At 43.8% G+C, this 18,159-nt stretch overlaps 1 protein-coding gene across 7 annotated transcripts in view; it reads right to left on the reverse strand.

Moving 5' to 3' along the window:
- Positions 1-17,407, reverse strand: part of MAP3K5 (mitogen-activated protein kinase kinase kinase 5) — a 92,570-nt gene extending 75,163 nt beyond the window's left edge. For 3 of the 7 annotated variants that reach the window (XR_014562342.1, XR_014562343.1, XR_014562344.1), the window contains exon 1: positions 15,812-17,407. Coding sequence is in view for 2 of the 7 variants with exons in the window: in XM_083731602.1 (XP_083587728.1) it covers positions 15,812-16,259 (448 nt within the window). In the remaining 5 variants the exon portion in view is untranslated. The remainder of the gene's footprint in view (positions 1-15,811) is intronic. The other 4 variants (XR_014562345.1, XR_014562346.1, XM_083731602.1 and 1 more) reach the window with 2 other exon arrangements.
- Positions 17,408-18,159: the final 752 nt, after the last annotated feature.

Raw genomic sequence — 18,159 nt, forward strand, 5'->3', positions numbered from 1 at the left:
GTACCTGTGGTGATTTTGCTCTTTTGACTTTCCAGTATGAACTAGAAAAGTAATACTGAACTGTTTTCCAGCTACCAGATTTTTAATCAGTCATTTCTTTATCTGTTCTTTTCTTTTAAGATTCATTTGGAGTCTCAGCTACTGGCTTTTTAATTAGTCGTTCCTTTCATTTGCATCTATAGTACTACTACTACTACTATTACTGCTTATTAACTGCTCTTCACAAGCAGGTAGGTCCCAGGGAGAATTAGAACAAACTAAAATTCAGTATTAAAAACTGTTAAATTATTCACAGGAATAGGTTGGGCCCTGAAAACACACATCTCAGGTGTCAAAGGCCAGAAGTGCATCTTCAGTATTCACAGGAAGATGAATAGTGAAGGCGCCCGTTGTGCCTCTGTGGGGAAGGATTTCACAGCTTAGGAGTCACCACAGGGAATCTCCTCTTCTGGCCCATCTCTCTCCCAACTTCTAAGGGTGATGAGACTACCAAGAGAGTCTTCCTGCTGACTGTAACATATGAGAGGATCTATAGCAGGGGTCAGCAAACTTACCGCCAGCGCCGATCATGCGGCAGGCCAGAGGGTGGGGGAGCAAGTGCCCATATGCATGCACACACGCTATTTCCGGAAATAGCTTGTGCACATGTGTACGGGCCTCCTCCAACCCGGATGTGCACCAGAAATAATGCTTGTGCATGTGCTCCTCTGACCCGGACGTGGGCAGCCACGCAGTGCAGCGCTGGAGGTCGCCGCGGGCCAGATAAATGAGTCCCGCGGGCCATATCCAGCCCGCGGGCCTTAGTTTGGGGACCCCTGATCCATAGGGACAAAGGCTGTCTTTCAGGTATTTGGGGCCTGAGACATTTAGACCTTTAAACACCTTAAATTGTGAGCACCTTAAATCTGGCCTGGAAATGAACTGGCAACCAATGCAGCTGTTTTAAAACAGAGTTTATATAAGTTCTAAAGGCTAAGAATTTCCATCAGCCCCAGTCAGTGGGGACAATGATTGGGAAAGATGGGAAATGCAGTTCACAAGACCTGGAAGGCACCATGCTGGCCACCTCAATATCCTTAAGCATTGTGTGTATTTAGTGCCATTTGGGCAGCTCATTATGACAAGGGAATGGTGGATGACAGGACAATGACCCACCACCAGTAAAGAGTGGGGGAAGCTGGCCGCCAAGTTCTATTGCCACAAATGCAGCTCATTCCTCTGCCTCTTTGAGTATATGCAGCATGAGAAGAGTGGTAGATGCCACCATCAAGAGGCTAGATTTGGCCCAAGGAACTGTGGTAAACTGACTTGTATTCAGTTGTATAGGTGACCAAGATTAACTTTGCTGAGTATTTATATTCATGCAAGAGAAGCACATGTGTGAAATTACCAGCATGGCAAACAAGGAGTTATTATGTATGCTACTAGACTAATATTATCTAACTAGTAATTAAGTTATGTTAAATTGCACTTACGTATCCAATACAGAAAGCGGATATGACTCACCCAAATTAAGATTCTTAACACTCTGCATGAAGGCTGTCCAACTTTGTAACATGAGATTAAACAAACATGATAAACCCGTTTGCTTTCATTTTTCACTGGTAGTGCCTGATAGCTTCAGCTTGTGACTGCAGTGACTTAGTTCTTATTCATTCAGTGTTATAGCCAAAAGGTTCAGGGTATCAAATGTTAGTGATATGCAGAGTACACTCACTGAAATCAATCAACATGGCTAACTTAGGTCCACTAATTTAAACGGGTCTGCCCCAAGTAAACTTAGTTGGATACAAACATTAAATTCAGAGAAAAAACCTATTATTTTACAAAACAGCTTTATTAAAAACGAGTAGCTTCATTATTATTTTTGCATTCTAGTGCTACAGCAAGCCACTATGAACTTTGACAGCTAGTGATGTCATAATGATATCATGCGCTTGACAGCTGTCAAAGTTCATAGTGGCTTGCTGTAGCTGCCAATTAGCTCTCATTAGAGGTTACAGAGACCTCCTTTGAAAACACTCCTTTGAGTACATAGTTGCAAAAAGCCCATCTGAAGCCTGCAGATTAAAAATGCTCCTTTTGTAGGAAACAATCTTGCCCCAAACTTATATTCATTAAGATGAACGATAAAAACCTCAGCTTTTAGTTCAGCTTTTAGAGACTAATAGGCTGAGTCATTTTTAAATTGCATGGTTGCTGATTATGTTATTTAGGCATTTTATGAGAGTTCTTGTTTACAACATAATTTTATTTTGCCCTATTTTGTTGTACACCACCCTATGACCATGTTTGATGAAGGGTGTTACAGAAACCTTGTAATAAATTTTGTAATAAAAATAGGCTCCAGAGTTACAGCAAAAAGAGGCAGTTTGTAAAAATTGCTTCTTTCACATTCCTTTAAGTGCAGCAATGAAAATTCTATGAGTGTGGCAGGGGGCACAGCCCCTTATATGTAGAGTTTCATGCATATAGCATTGTATCATGTACATTAGAGTCCTGCTGGATCAGACCAAAGGCCTATGCTGGATTAGTCCAGCATTCTGTTCCCACAGTGTGAAGCCAGATGCCCCCAAGCAGTACCTGAGTGTGACAGCACCCTCCCACTTGTGATGCCAAGAAACTAGCATTTCCGAGGCAAGCTTCCTCTGACACCAGAAGCAATGCATAGCCATCATGACTAGTAGTCATTGATAGCTCATGAATTTGTGAAGAAACATGCATGTCAGGGGCTGTTGCTATTATTATTAATTGCACTTATCAGTTTGATTTCCCCCACCCCACCCCCCAACAAAGTAACTCAAAGAAACCTACAAAATACTACAAAGAATAAAACCAGTATAGAGCTAAAACAGAATAAAAACATAAAAACACAAAGCCTAAAAATACATATAAAAGGCAGGTCTAACACATTCCACCTGTCAAAAGAGACCACGAGTATATAAAATCCTTCATATTAAGGGCCAACGGCTTGGGTAAAAAGAAACCTAACAGAGTGAAATTGCATATAATTGAAACCCATTGAAAAAGTCAACAAACACCCTGTTCTGCGCTTTTAGTGATATTTCAGTGACCCCTTTATGACGTTTCCATGATACTTCCAGGTTCAACATGATGTGCATATACATGGTCAGGCACATATTGAATGATTATCTCTCTTTTTGTACCCTGAAAAAATATGGGCATTAAATTAAATGGCTAGGTTAATATCACATTCAAGTTAATATAGTATAGCCTAGTTCTTTTCTCCCCACAGATTGGGGGAAAGGGAGGACAAGGGTGAGACTTCACCCAAAACTAAGGCCAGATTGTGTGTTCTCCCCAGAATATAATGCATGAACAGGCTTAGTTAAGTACTCTGCATTCTTTTACCAATATGGTCCAGAAAGCTCAAATGTTTTTATTAGTCTCACTCAAGTGCTGCAGCATTCCTTGCAGTCTTTCAGAGTTATGACACAGACACGCAACAGAAAGAAAAGAAGCAATAAACCGGCACTTGAAACTATGTCATAATTTATACATTTCCTGTTTTCATCCAGGTGTTCTTTTTCAGTTGAGCAGTTGATTGACCAATGCATGAGATCAAATTAACCTTTTAAAACATCATTATGTCATTCACAATAATCACATTTCCGTTCTACATCATGACTGTACAATTAACGCTCTACAGTTCTCTCACCGCATTGGAATCCTGCTGTGTAATATCAATATTCACAGGATTCCTGCTGAGTAACATCAATGTGAGGCATATGATGAAGTAAACTGTAGTCCACAGAAGGTCATGCTACGTTATGTCACAAGATCAGCCTCATTATTATTAGTACACTTTCCCATTTTGTCAATGGAGCTGCAATGCTGATGCCTTTGGTAATGTTTAGTGTATACTTCCTTTCTGAACACTGGAAAAGATGGAATGTACAAAGCTGAAGACAAGTGCGACTACTAAAATACTAAAGAACTCACATATGGCACTTATTCATTTGTTATTTTAGTCTTTGGTTACAATGTGTACATAAGAAGCACGATCCATCCAAAGTTAAGCACTGTTAAAATGAATGTGATTTCAAATAAAGACATTTAAACATCTGTGTTACCCTCTGACTGAAATCAGTAGGACTTGTTCACAGCAATCCTCTGATTATCCCACTGAGTTCAATGGGACTTCCTCACAGGTTGGTGAGTACAGAATTACAGCCTGAAAGTGCTTAAATTTGGCTGGATCATGGGTTAGGTGGTGCCCTTTTGATGTTAGTATAACCTACAGTGGATTATGAATCTGTATGATGATCACAGCTAGAGATTGAAACATGTATTCAATGAAAATATAAAGAACCTCCAGTGTTCCACATCTGCTCTCCGGGTGTCTTGATTCTAACATACCATCATTAACAAGTGTGCTGAACACATAAAACAAGGTGGAGTGCCATATGGTAGCTAAGTGTAGCTAAATGAGCTGGAGGAACGCAATCTTAAATGTGTGCACAGAACAAATATCTGTGTAGGTGGAAGCAGAACAGCTGAAGCAGACACAGCCCCTAAGTTATACACGCTCATTTCAATTTGTGATGCCATCCTCCATATATACTGTATACACACTGGGGTTGTTTTGAATAAGGTGAAGAACCTGCTGCCCTCAAGCCACCTCCCTGCCTAGGATACATTTGTTTTATTTCCATTCGACTTCTGAAAAAGGTCCATAGCCTACCCTTGTACTACAAATGTAGGATTTCTTTTTTTAAAAAAAAAGAATATCTTTGATCATGGCGGTGGAAAAAAAAAGGAGTTTATACTATGATATGAAATAAGTGATTACAGAACAACTGTTGGTACTTTCCCACAATATCAGGCCTTGAACACTACCCACCAGGATTTATGCTGTGAGAACAAAAAGCTTAAATTGTGATTAGCATGTGCTCAAAACCTTTGATGGTCAGAGCAGTACATTCTCCCTTTTGCACCAGGGAGCTGGATAGAGTAGAAGTATCCTTTGGTCTGGCTTTGCTGGCTTCCATCAGCCTTCCCCTGAAATGGGAGGTAGGATTCTAGAGAGAATCCACTGGATCCCAAGCCAGCCCCACTGGGCCTGATCTGACTCTGATCATGGTGCCAAATCCAGCAGCAATCTGCCTGCAACCCAATGTTCACCCCAGCCACCACGTGGGGCATGACTCCTCAATTCAGCCCCACCAGGCAGACGCCAGTGTTACAACTGCCCCCAAAACTTGAATGTGGCAACTCTGGTGCTACAGAACCAAGCCATGGTCACGGATAGTGTGCTAGATTACGAATTGAATATTTGCAAGGCTGTGCCATATTGCACAAAGCAACCATGCAGCTCATAGACTGAAAAAAAGTAACATGTCCCATTGCGATACAGCAAGCCCTGTTCAACTGCTCCTGTTATTGCAGTAGATAATGGGCTATTATCCTTGCAGCATAAAGAAAGCCAAGTTAAATTTGTACTGTAAAGGGGCCTTCAAATTACAATCAGATTGCAACCAATTTAAACATTCAATAAGCATACAATAAACTGAGCACGTGTAGAGCAAGTTCATATGTTACATTATCCACACAAATGCAGCTATCACTTAATAATGGGAATTTGTGAATCTATTATGATTTTATCAGTCGTCTCTGCCTCCTACTACATCAGTCCATTTCTCAGCAATATAAGACAAGGGTCAGTTCCAACAACGTTTGTCCTCCTGTGAAGAAGTAGTCACACAAGGGGGAAAAGAAGAAAAAAACCTAAAATACATATTGCAGGGGGAATTCCAAAATCACAGTAACACAGTTTTCATCTGAAAGATATCCCTGCCCCCATGGTGTCACTTTTTGCTTTCTGAGCCTAAGCAAAGACAACAAAAATTTTCTGTATGCCAGTGACTGGCATATTATTACAGTGTAGCCTCACTAGGCACTACTCCAAGCACTAGAAGAAGGTCCTTTTAATCTGTTTAGGAACAAACCCCATCCAAATAGTTCTCGGGGGGGGGGGGGGACAAAAGAAACATTTGAATAACCCCTAGCTAATCCAACACATGATGCATTGCAGATGTTAGGGGGTGGAGGTGGGGGTGGAGGCAAGCAGGCAGAGACTTCACTTAAGGGAAACAAGTAGAATTAAAAGTGAAATTTATTAATCACTCATTTTTATTCTATAACTAGTAGTTATTATTATGCTGGAGCTGATTTTCAGCCACTACAAACAGCAGATGTTGTGGGAAGCATGTATTTCTGTGCTAAAATGGGGTTTGGAAATCACTCAATCCACTATTAATAGGGGACAAAAGTGTTTTAAGAAGCAACTGAATGTTATAAGAACTCCAAGACAGAGAGAAAGCCTTAACATTACATTTCATCACAAATTCCAGGAAATCCAAAAATAGGAATAGTTTTGTAACCAACATTCTGGTTCACAGTGTCAAAGGAAAAAGCCTTGGAATGTAGCATCTCCCAAAGGTAAGCAAGACACTATCAGAAAAGAATCACTGGAATTTACAAAGAGTTGCTCTGCTTCTTGCATTCCCTATGTCCTTGTATGTAAAGCCTTTGAGTCTGCAGCCAAGCAACCATGGTACAGACTCACTTCTGTACATTCTGGACAGCGTCAAAACTTTGTAAAACAGTGAGAGCCGATTTGCATTGTTTTGTCGTGTGCAATTGTAAAAGCCTTTACTCACTGACAAGTGCATTTAAAACTGCAGTGCAATTTGTTGCTTGGCTGAAAACTGCCTCCTTTTCCCATACACCCAGGGGGCAAATTACACATGTAAACAAGAAAGTGGGCCAGGCATGCAGATGCCATAGGACCAACCAAGGGAGGCTGGCTGCACGTGCAAGTGCTCCTTATCTCTTACATTTCCTGAAGAAGCAGAATTGTCCTTTAAGGCTAGGAGGCAAGGGCCATACCTCCAGCAAACTGTGGGACACAAGTGTGCTCTGTCTTTAAAGAGCTACTGACCTTTTCAGATTAGAAGAGAGACAGAGCTATGAATACAGCAACCATACCACAACAGGGACTCCAGTGAAGCACAACAACAGTTCACACAAAGCCCTCTGTCCCTTCCACCAGTGGAGAGTGATGATAGCCACTTATCCTCTGAATAAGGCAGATAATAAGAGTAATTGGTGACAACTAACGGCTGCAAGTGGGACACGGGTGGCGCTGTGGGTTAAACCACAGAGCCTAGGACTTGCTGATCAGAAGGTTGGCGGTTTGAATCCCAGCGACAGGGTGAGCTCCCTTTGCTCAGTCCCTGCTCCTGCCAACCTAGCAGTTCGAAAGCATGTCAAAGTGCAAGTAGATAAATAGGTACCGCTTTGGCGGGAAGGTAAATGGCATTTCCGTGCGCTGCTCTGGCTCGCCAGAAGTGGCTCAGTCATGCTGGCCACATGACCCAGAAGCTGTACGCCGGCTCCCTTGGCCAATAGAGTGAGATGAGTGCCGCAACCCCAGAGTCGGTTACGACTGGACCTAATGGTCAGGGGTCCCTTTACCTTAATGGCTGCAACTAGTGGCTGGCAGGTAATTTGGAACTAATACATGAAATATTGTGATGCTGCACACACCACCACCTCATGGATGTTAGCCTTGCACAAATCCTTGACCCACTAACCCCAGCTTTAGCACTAAAAGCTCAGACACCTACTTCAGCCCCTATAGCCTGGGAAAGGATCTCTACCAACCGCCTCTTTATCTCAGATCCCTGTTAACCATCGGGAACTTCTGACCCAGGAGCTTCTCTCCCTAGGCCACACAGCTCACTGGCCCAGCTTCACACCCCAAATATTTTTGCATGGCTGGAATACACCCTTGAACTCTCATAATGCTTCTTTATTGTCTGGATGGAGAACAGAGATGAGTGGGGGAGTGCATTCAGAAACCAACCTAATGTCCAAAGTGGGTGCTACTCCATCCACTCGTCCTTCTGACCCCACCCACCATGAGCATGTGGCCTTTGGAAAGTTTACCAGAAGGGAATGTAGTCCTTAGGTGAAAAAAAGGTGCTCCCCACTCCTTAGTTCCATTGCCTTCACATGGGTCCCCCCTCCCTCTCCACCAGCACAGTGTGTAAACCAAAATTACTCTTCCACTCAGATGCCAGTTAATTGCATCATGTCTGAAATTTCTATGACTGCCCAGCACGAGAATACTCGTGAATGATCCATGACATCGCAAGAACTCAGTCAGTAGCCAGGAGGGAGACTTGCAGGCAAATGAAATGTTCAGCCTCCTTTATGTATGTGAGACAAGTGTTTTCGTTTCTCACTCCAACTCAGAGATAAAATAATGTAGCCAATGTCTAAATAAAGTCTCCCATTTGGCCTCCATGACTTTGCTAAGCTTCCACAATTCTCCTCCTGTTTCCATTATCACTTTTAAACTGCAGTATTGAACTACTCCAGCCAAAACCTATGCAAAAGGGAAGATGAATGGCACTAGACCGCATGAACTAGTTTGATTTTTCTAACCTGATAACTAGCACTTTTATATTCCAATTCTTATTATAAGAGAAGTAGACATATTTCCCTACAGTCCACCACTTCCTCTGTGAAAGCCAGCTGCTTTAAATTCTCCTCGTCACATAGTAATTAAAATATTTTGAGAATTGTTATGGTTGAGGAAAAGTAAGACAAGCGCAGTAAATTAATTAATTAAACGAAAGACACAGAAGCATTCTTCCGGCCAAGAGCTGGCAATTCTAACCTGAAGCACAAAGCAGAAAACATAGTAGCACCTTGGGATGCACTGGCTAGAATAATGTTTTATGTAACAGGAGTTAATCCCTATGAGTCAGAAATTAACAGCTCAAGTCAGGAAAACACGTTTTAGAGATGAACAATAATGATGCTGTAAGGAGACAATGCTATGTTGAAAAACTGCACATCAGTAAGACAGTGATTTTGACTAATTAAAGAGTTTTGTATGCACTGACACACTTAAAAAAGTGAGAAGAGCAGCAGAGATGGGAATTTTTACCTCCATGCAATAGTTTCTGCACACACTCATACACCCCTCTATATCCTCCATCCAGGCAAGCGTGAATCATTATTAGAGTTCAAAGACACATTCAAGCCAAGCAAAACCATTCAAGGAAGGTGCAAAGCAGGGCTGACAAGGGATGTGGCCTGGCAAAAAGGTGTGTGGCTAGGTGTGGCTGAGACCTGGAGAGAGTCCCAATGTCACATTTGGCCCCCAAGCCTGAGGTTCCATCTCCTGGGTCTAAAATATACTGCAAAATATACTATTACATAATAGGAGGCTATATAGGACAGCCTTGCAAATAGGTACAAGCCTGCATTTTTCTTTACCAACCTGTTAGATGGATGACAGAATGGGGTGGGAGGTTGGAGAATTCCACCTACAGCAGCGTGCTGCATGCATTTGCTAGGTGTGAAGTGGGAGGGGGCAGGGGGTTCTCTTTTGGCAGAGTGCTTGGTTTCCTTGCTGGGTGCCATGAAGAGGCAGAACATTCCATTCCCCCCACAACCAGCAATAGCAGCCTGCTCCCTCACCTACATGCAGCTCCTTCTTACCAGTGGCTACCAGGCTACACACATGCACACCTATGTTTCTAGATGCTACTGGCAGTCCCCTGGCCCGCCAAATCTAAGCTTGACAAGGCAATGGAACACCCACAGAGCCTTATTCAAGTTCCAAGCTGCCATCTCCTTGTCACACTCCAACATGACCAAGAAATGAAACTTATGGCAAAAGAAGAGGCAGGCTCAATCCCCAGTGCATGCATTCAACAGCACAAAATAAACTAGAAAGGGGTCTCCTTTGTCTCCTTTGCTTTCATTGTTAACCGCTCATTGACATTTTCCACTCACTCTCTTTCTGTGTATCACAGCACTTGCATTCCTCTTTTTCTGCTTTACTACACAACTGTAGTCACATGCCCTCTTCTTTTTCTGTCTACCTACCCGCAGGATTTACTACAGGTATATTCCTAAATTATCTCTGTTCCCACCCCTCCTACACAAGGGAGACGGGGAGTACAGAAAAACACATGCAGCAATCTGTACAGCGATCTGGATTCTAACATGCCTGGAATTGAATGATTGATTGATTGAGCTTATTCTACCTTATACCCAGAGGTCTCAAGGTGGTTCACAGAAGAAAATCAAAACCACAAAATACATAATCAAAATACCGTGGTACCTCAGTTCCCAACGCCTCTGTTGCTGTATGCTTCAGTTCTCGAATGCCGAAAACCCAGAAGTAAATGCTTCTGTTTTCAAACATTTTTCGGAACCCAAAGGTGCGACACGGCTTCCGTTGAGTGCAAGAAGCTCTTGCAACCAATGGGAAGCTGCACCTCAGTTTTTGATCATTTCGGAAGCCAAACAGGCTTCCGGAATGGATTCCATTTGAGAACCGAGGTACCACTGTAAAAACAACAACCCAATAGCCGCCCCCCCCCCGGCAAAAAAATCCACCATGTTTTGAATTCTCTTTGCACTTTGTACACATTCTAAAGTTGGCAAGACTCAGGATTAAAATGACTTTGTAATTTTTGGAACTGAGTGTACCCATTGTTGCTGTACTTCAGAATGGACCCATCAGTCTACTTCTGGTCAGCATCAATTTCACATGTGTTCACTGGTAAATCCATTCTGTCTTCATTTCATGTATTAAGTTATCTGTGTGCATGTTCCGAAACATACATACACACACACATATATACACACACACACACACACACACACACATATATATATATATATATATATATGCACACTTTTTCACCTTACACTTTAGAACTCCCTGCCTATTGAGATCAAGCAGGTACCTTCACTTTACTTTGCTTAGACAAGATATCTCAGATGCTTAGAAAGTTTAGGTAATTTTAATCTGTTCTAGTATGTTAACTTTCATATGTTTTAAAGTAGGGTTGTCTGGTTTTTTCTGGATTTTTCTGGTTTTATCTTCTGCAAACCGCTTTGAGGTTTTTTATAAGCAAGTGGTGCATAATTTTTTATGAAATTAAATAAACAAATCAGAATTTCTGTAAATCTCACTGAGACCTAGATGAAAAGCAGGGTATGCATTTTCTTAATTAATCAATATATAAACCTTAGAATTCAATCAAGTATATCTAGCTTTAGCTCACTCCAACCATACTTGCATATAAGTGTAAGCATGTGGGAGTGTTACTAATAATATTATTATGGTCCTAATCCCGTATTCCATTAGTAAATATTATTCAGTATTTTCTGCTCCAGTATTGCTGAAGTTACAGCTGTTGATACCACCTATTAACACTTTCTTGGTTAACACATCACATTAAGCCAAAGTTCTTGCTATTGCTGTCCACATGGCTCAGAATTTCTTGCTGAGTTCCTCCCTGGCTCCTGCTGCTGCCACACTGACAGGAAACAAGCCAGAGTGTGGCTTGTCATGCCCTCAAACCCGAGTTGTAGTTTCTTTTTCTCAAAACAAACCATGATCTCAGGTTCAGATGTTGTGAGGAGACACTCTCTGGCTTGTTTCCCAGCAACTAGAAGGAAGAACACAGTGAGAACTTTAGAGCAGTGTGTACTAGTGCACTGCATGTTCACATTATGCATAGTTTCTTTAACTATGGTTTAGTGTAACATGTGAAGTGGGCCACCAGGAACATAGGAAGCTGCCTTATATTGAGCTGGACCATCTAGCTCATTGGCTCTCCAGGGTTTTAGGCAGGGAACCTGCCTAGCCTTACCTGGAGAAGCTGCAGATTGAACTTGAGACTTTCTGCCTGAAAAGCAGATGCTCTACCACTGAGCTACAGCCCTTCCCTTATGGTAGAGCAACATTTATTGTGTAACCCTGGGACAACATTTCCTCACCAACGGTGCTGGTGGTCATAATAAACATCGTCACCCGAATTCTGTAGTCAGAGCTTGGTAAGGTAAACAGTGAGCTAATGCTAGTGCCACGTCAGCTGTTTTTAAAAACTACAGTGACAAAAATGTTCCTTTATAGAGTTCTGACATCACAGGAGCTAAATATAAAGAAGGGTAAATTCCCATACTCCCACACCTTCTGTTGACCTTTTGGCTGGTAATTGCTTGTTAGCTTATCATTTACAGCTGAATAATTAGTATTTATTTCTTAGGTAATTCTGTTGGGGGGGGGAGGAAATAGGCGTGTATATTCTTATTTGTGGGGATGTTGGCATTTTTAACAGAGAACAGTTAATCAACTCTCTTTAATCATGCACACAACTAGGACTGTCAAAGAGTGTAAAGGGGTAGTTGTCACCAACATGTGGATGGCAGCTGGAGGAGAAGACAGAGGGTGAAGAAACAGTTGTGAGCGTAGCAGCCTCTCCTCCATCCTATGTACCCTCTGGAAAACTCAACAGACCATCTGCACCTGGAACAGGGTCTGGAAACAGCTGTGGGCAAGTGCCTGAGGAAGTACCGTCCACTTTGGGCCTGACCATAAAAAGCAAGCCTAGAGTGAGAGACTAGAGTGATGTCTCCTGTTTCCTGGAACTCTTATTGCTGTGGTTGAGCTGAGTTTGCTTGGACCCTGGGTAAACCCAGAGACTGAGATGGAAGTTGTGTCAGAAGGAAAATGGACTGAAAATGATTTTTATATATTAGTAACTTTGCATTGTTATATGTAACTGTGTATGTTTATTATATTTTTGTTTGAGCTGTCTGTTGTTGCTTCAGGTTTCTGTACACTCCTTAGAGATATTTTAAATATATTAAGTGGTATGGCAATTAAATAAATAAATCAAGTCATATGGCAATCAACTCTGTCTCCGTTCATCTGACTTGGAAGAGGCAGTTGAGGTACTGGACAGGTGCTTGGAGGCACATAAAGACCAGGTGTGGACAGATGAATGGAATCTGAGCCCTGGAAAGGCAAACGTGTTATGTGTTCCAAGTTCTTGTGCCCAGGAAGAGGGGAGACAGTGTGCTATGCATGGGGTTTCACACACCCCTGCCCAGGAGGAGCAGGTCTGAAGCTTGGGGTCACTGGAGACTCGGGTGGCCTTGATGACTAAGAGTGCCTATTCTGAGCGAAGGATGGTTTGTCAACAACTTTAGTAACTCCTAGACTGGATTATTGCAGTGCTGTCTATGTGGTGCTGCACTTGAAGAGGCCTCTTAAACTTCCAGAGTTCCAAAAAGCAGCAACCAAACAACTAGCTGGGGTACAATTTGGAACTTACCAAACCTCTTTTTTAAAAATGGCAGCACTGGTTGCCAGTTCATTTGAGTCCAAATCAGGGTGCTCCTTCCCCACAGACTCTATTGGACACAAAAATTGTCAGAGGGTATCCTCCTGGTAGTTCCACCACCCTTAGAACTTTGGGTATCAGTGGTCCAGGAGAGGGCATTTTTGTGTAATGTCCTCCTCAGAGAGGTGTGTCTGGCATAATCATCGTGTAGTTTTTCTCTGTACACTGAGGAGGTACCTCTTTAACCTGGCTTTTGATATATTATTAAAGGGTCTAACCTGTTCCCTGATTTTAAGCTGCTTAAGCTGTTTTTAAATTGTGGTAACCTGCCCTTGATTTGATTCTTACCTCCCCTTCACAATCTCTTTCCTATACACTGTGGGAGAGGAGTCATGTCCTAAAACAGGGACAAGGAATCTGGTTTTCCAAACGTTATTAACCTACAAGTCCCATTGGCCCTATCAAGCAAGGTAAATGGAATGAGGGGATCTGTGCTCCAACATCTGGAGGGCCATAGTTTCCTCACCTTATATCAATCTACTTGGCCTATAAATATCTTATATTAAGCACTGCCTCTAAGGACCCATTCATATGATTAATCTGGCATAGTATGCCTGTGGGTTTAAGACGTTTCTGGGATATACTGAAAAAGTTATGTGTGCCAGCTCAGGACCCAACCTATATTTACCATACTAGTGGTCAATACACTTTCAGCAGCTGGTCAGTAAACACAGGCTAGGGGGTGAACTGAGTGTGGTGAAAGAGTTGCACAAATGGTCCCACCACACAAAAACTAATCCTGGTTTTTGCTCAGCCCATGTTCAAACCACACCAATTAGACAGTGTCACATGAACAAGTCCAAAGCCACATCAGTGGCTCTGCAAACAGAAATAGAAAGGTGGATGAATTAATTCTGAATAAATCTTTATATTCCCAGGGAATCCCTGGGTGTGAACAGACAAGAGTGGACTACTTATTTCCAAAGACTTCCTGCCAAAAGACTTAGCACTGAAACGCCTATTCACTTTTGTTTACAATCCTCAGGTACTACTGGCTAACAGCAGCTGCAGAATATGGACTGATTACTATCTTCGGAGCCAAGGAAACTATGAACAGCACAAGATGTGACACGATACACACGATACACAAATACACACGATCAGCTTTCCCAAAGACTAGCCCAGGTTTACTTCACAGACTAGGAAACAGCAGAAAGCAGGTCACATGCTACCGACCTTCTGCAAGGGCCAGATCCCTATGCTAATACTTATCTAGGTATTTAAAATATTTCTAATCTACTGTTCAGGTCACATTGTCCTTGCAAGGCAGTTCACAAAAAGTTTTAAAAACAAGTAACATAATAAAAACAGGACTCTGTCTAAACAGGCGATAAAGATGATAACATGCATGATTGGTTTGAAGGGGTGACTCCCAAATAAGGCCCTCAATTGAAAGAAAAGTTGGGTATGATAGTGTAAACTGATTCCAACTACACCAAGTTATTTACTTTAGCTTAAATACAGATCTCAGTGGCTACCACAGGAATCGGGCTATTAGATCTTTATCAAGGTTTGAGCAGCTGATGATTGTGACTCCTTAATATTTATAAAATCTTGATAGTGAAGGCAATGGGATCAACCCAAAGCTTAAAAGAATCATGGGAACAGTGTTTCATGAAATAAGCAAAGAGAGGAAGTGGAAAGTACTGGGTATGAAAAATCATTATATTCAGTCTCAGCGAAAATATGGGGGAATTCCCTGAAAGCTACTCTCTGCTGGTATATGACTGCAACTACCCTTAGTCATATTTTTATGGTGCTTAACATCACCTAAGTGTTGGAGGGAATGTGAGGCATGGAGACGTATTTCCTTATGTGGTGGGAATGCACTCAAGGAGCTGGGATTGGCTGCAGCTCTTTACCAAGCATGAACACGCGGTGGCAAACCTGGATTTGCTATTTTATAACGTGTGTGAAACCTCCCCTCATTTTATCTTTAGGAAGCTGCCTTATACCAAGCCACACTAGTGGTCCATCTAGCTCAGAACTGTCCACACTGACCATCAGCAGCTTTTCAGGGTTTCAGGCAAGGGTCTCACGCAGCTTTACTTGGCGCTTTCACGGACTGAACCTGGGACCTTCTGCTTGCAAGCAAATCCAGGAAAAACAAAAATGTGATGGGTTACGTTTGAATTTCAGACAAAATAATTGCCAAACAGCATTTAAGGGCCACTTGTGTAGATGACCTCTAGACCTTACTCCACGTGCCATGTGAATGATCCGGAATAAATAACTGCCAACCACAAGGCCACCACCTGGATGAGGCTCAGCAGGTCTGGCAAGTGCCTCGATGGGGGAACACCTGGGAAGTGCACTTGTGCAGCCCCCGTTTCCATAACAGAAGAAAGTCGGCATAGAAATGTAAGAAAACACAGACATAATGGTATTCCTCTCTTCACCCTACGTGGGTATTGAGAAGAGGTAAATGAAGCCTGAAGCCCCTCGCTTGCCCCACCACCTGCATGCGCGTGAGGAAGACTCTCCTCAGGTAAGCGCGCTTTCGGCTGCAGGCGCGGCGGCTTTTACCTTCCGCTCGCCGGAAGGAAGCTCGCCTGCCGACTCACCCGCGTTGTAGAAGCGGTCGAGCACCGCCGTCTCGCCGAAGTCCAGCTTGCCGAAGTGCAGCGTCTGCAGGTCGGCGCCCACCGCCTCGCACGCTTCCCTCAGGCTCTGCAGGGCCCCGCTCTCCGCCGCCTGCAGCAGCCCCGGACTCGCCTCGTTGATCACGTAAGAGACCGTGGTGCTCCTGTTGCTGTGGCCGCCGCTGTTGTTTTTGGCCCGGGCCGCCGTGTCGCTGGCGGGGCAGACGGAGCTGCTGTCCTCGTTCCAAAAGGTGCCGGGCGGCGGCGCGCCTGGGCCGCCCAGGAAACCCCGGCCCGCCGTCCCCTCGCCTGCCGCAGGCGCTCTCCTGGCGAGCCCATCCTCGTAGAGCAGCGGGCAGCCGCCGCCAAGAATGCCCGGCGGGCTGGGCACCGAGAAGCTGATGATCCCCGCCTCGCTGGGGTCGCTCATGCCGGCTGCTCCTGTCCCAGCCGCCTCCTTGCCCCGGGACGAGACTTTATGCAGATGCCATGCCGCCGCCGCCGCCGCCTTTCCCCCTCGACCTGCTTTCTGCAGTTGGCTTGTGCAAGCTGTTGCCGAGCTGGAAAGCGGAGCGGGAGGGGAGGAGGGAGAAAAGGAGCCCTTCTTTGATTTCAAGCTGCAGCGGCGAGGGAAACGCGGATTCCTCCGTTGCCCGCCAAAGCCACCATTGCGCACTCCTTTCCTGAGCCCCGCCGGCTCCTCAGGTTGGCGATCGGCTCATCCGGCGCCTTTGCAAGGGTATTATTGCACGCCAGCCGCCCTCGCTCTCGCAGGTCTTCAGCAAACCCGCCGCCGTTTGCGGGAGCGCGCCTCTCGCCGGTACGCAGCCTCTACCTCGCCCGAGGGGCTTTGCCAAAGACCGGGGGAAAGCAAGCGAACGAGCGCACAGCCACTTGTTGCATTGCTACTGTGCAAAAGCAGCACCCTGCCCAGGAAAGGCTCCGCCCTCCTACCTTAGCCACGCCCCCTGCCCTGTAGTAGAGAGAGAACTGCGCATTCCTGCGCTTGTAAACATAAGACGAACGCCAAAGTTTGGTCGAGAGGGATCGTGCGGCGCCTGAACCGAGAAGTGGCTCCTGTATCATAAAGCGCCCTCTGCTGTGCTGCTCCTCTCGTCGACTTTGCTCAAGGTTGCTTTTACGCAAACGGGAGCCCGTTAAGTAAAGAGCCTTCGCTTTACAGTCCCCACTTTCGTTTCCTTTTTAAATGCAGAGGCAAGTAGTGTTGCAAGATCCTCACCGAGTATTAATTTATAAATTTCAGTCCATTTTGATTTTTTTTTGCTGGCATATTCTTCTTCCCTGCCCTTCTCCCCAAGGTCCCAGAGTGGGTTACAGCATTAAAGCACGTGGCATGAACCTTATTCTTGAAATACTAGGTGGGAAATCGGATGAAGTTAAGCACATTTACGAATTCTTATTCTGTTCTTCATCTGTTCAAATATCTTGGTGGGAGGGGGTGTCTTGTTCTCCTTAGAGCTGGAAGGTAACAATGAACTGTTCTCTTTGGCAAAGGGTTGTAGTCAAGTGATAGAGCACATGCTTTTCATGCAGAAGACATTCCATCCCAAACATCTCCACGTAGGGTTCAGGAAGGCCTGGAGAATTACTCTCTGTCTTTGGACTATAATGAGCTAGATAAGCTAATTGTCTGATTGGATAAGGAAACTAAGTTTCCTAGTCTTAGTTATTTAGTTATAAATTTTTATACACATCAAAGCAATCCTAGGGTTGTTTCCACCAAGATGTTTCAACAAATATGTTCCAGGTTTTGCTTTCAAGTGTACAGACTAGGGTGGGTTCTATAGGGCTATAAACATTAAAGGCCAGAGTGATTATTGATTGGTTGATTGCATTTATATCTCACCTTGTTTTTCCAAGAGATCTGGGTAGCATACATGGTTCTCTCCCCTCCTCCTTTAATTCCCACAACTACTGTGTGTGGTAGGTTAGGCTGAGGTAGGTCATTGCTGAGTGGGGATTTGAACCCTCTCCCAGTTCCCACTCCAACACTCTAGCAACTATAGCACACAGGCTCTACCCATTGACACACACCCCATCATGTGCAACACAGTGTCCTTCTGCCTAAAGAATGCATTTATTATTATTATTATTATCATCATCATCATCACCATCACTATTATTTTAAAATTGTTACATATGAAAAATAAGCCTATCAAAAATAAACTTTCTGTCCTAACCTCCTTCACACGTTCATCTTCTGTATGCATGTGCATTTTGCTAGGGGGAACATTCAAAGATACCACCATCCAACCTGTTCCTTGAAACCAAGTTCGGGTACCAATCCCATGCACCCACCAACATGCATC

The sequence above is a fragment of the Podarcis gaigeae genome (genome assembly GCF_964106915.1).
Source record: "Podarcis gaigeae genome assembly, chromosome: 3".
Taxonomy (NCBI): domain Eukaryota; kingdom Metazoa; phylum Chordata; class Lepidosauria; order Squamata; family Lacertidae; genus Podarcis; species Podarcis gaigeae.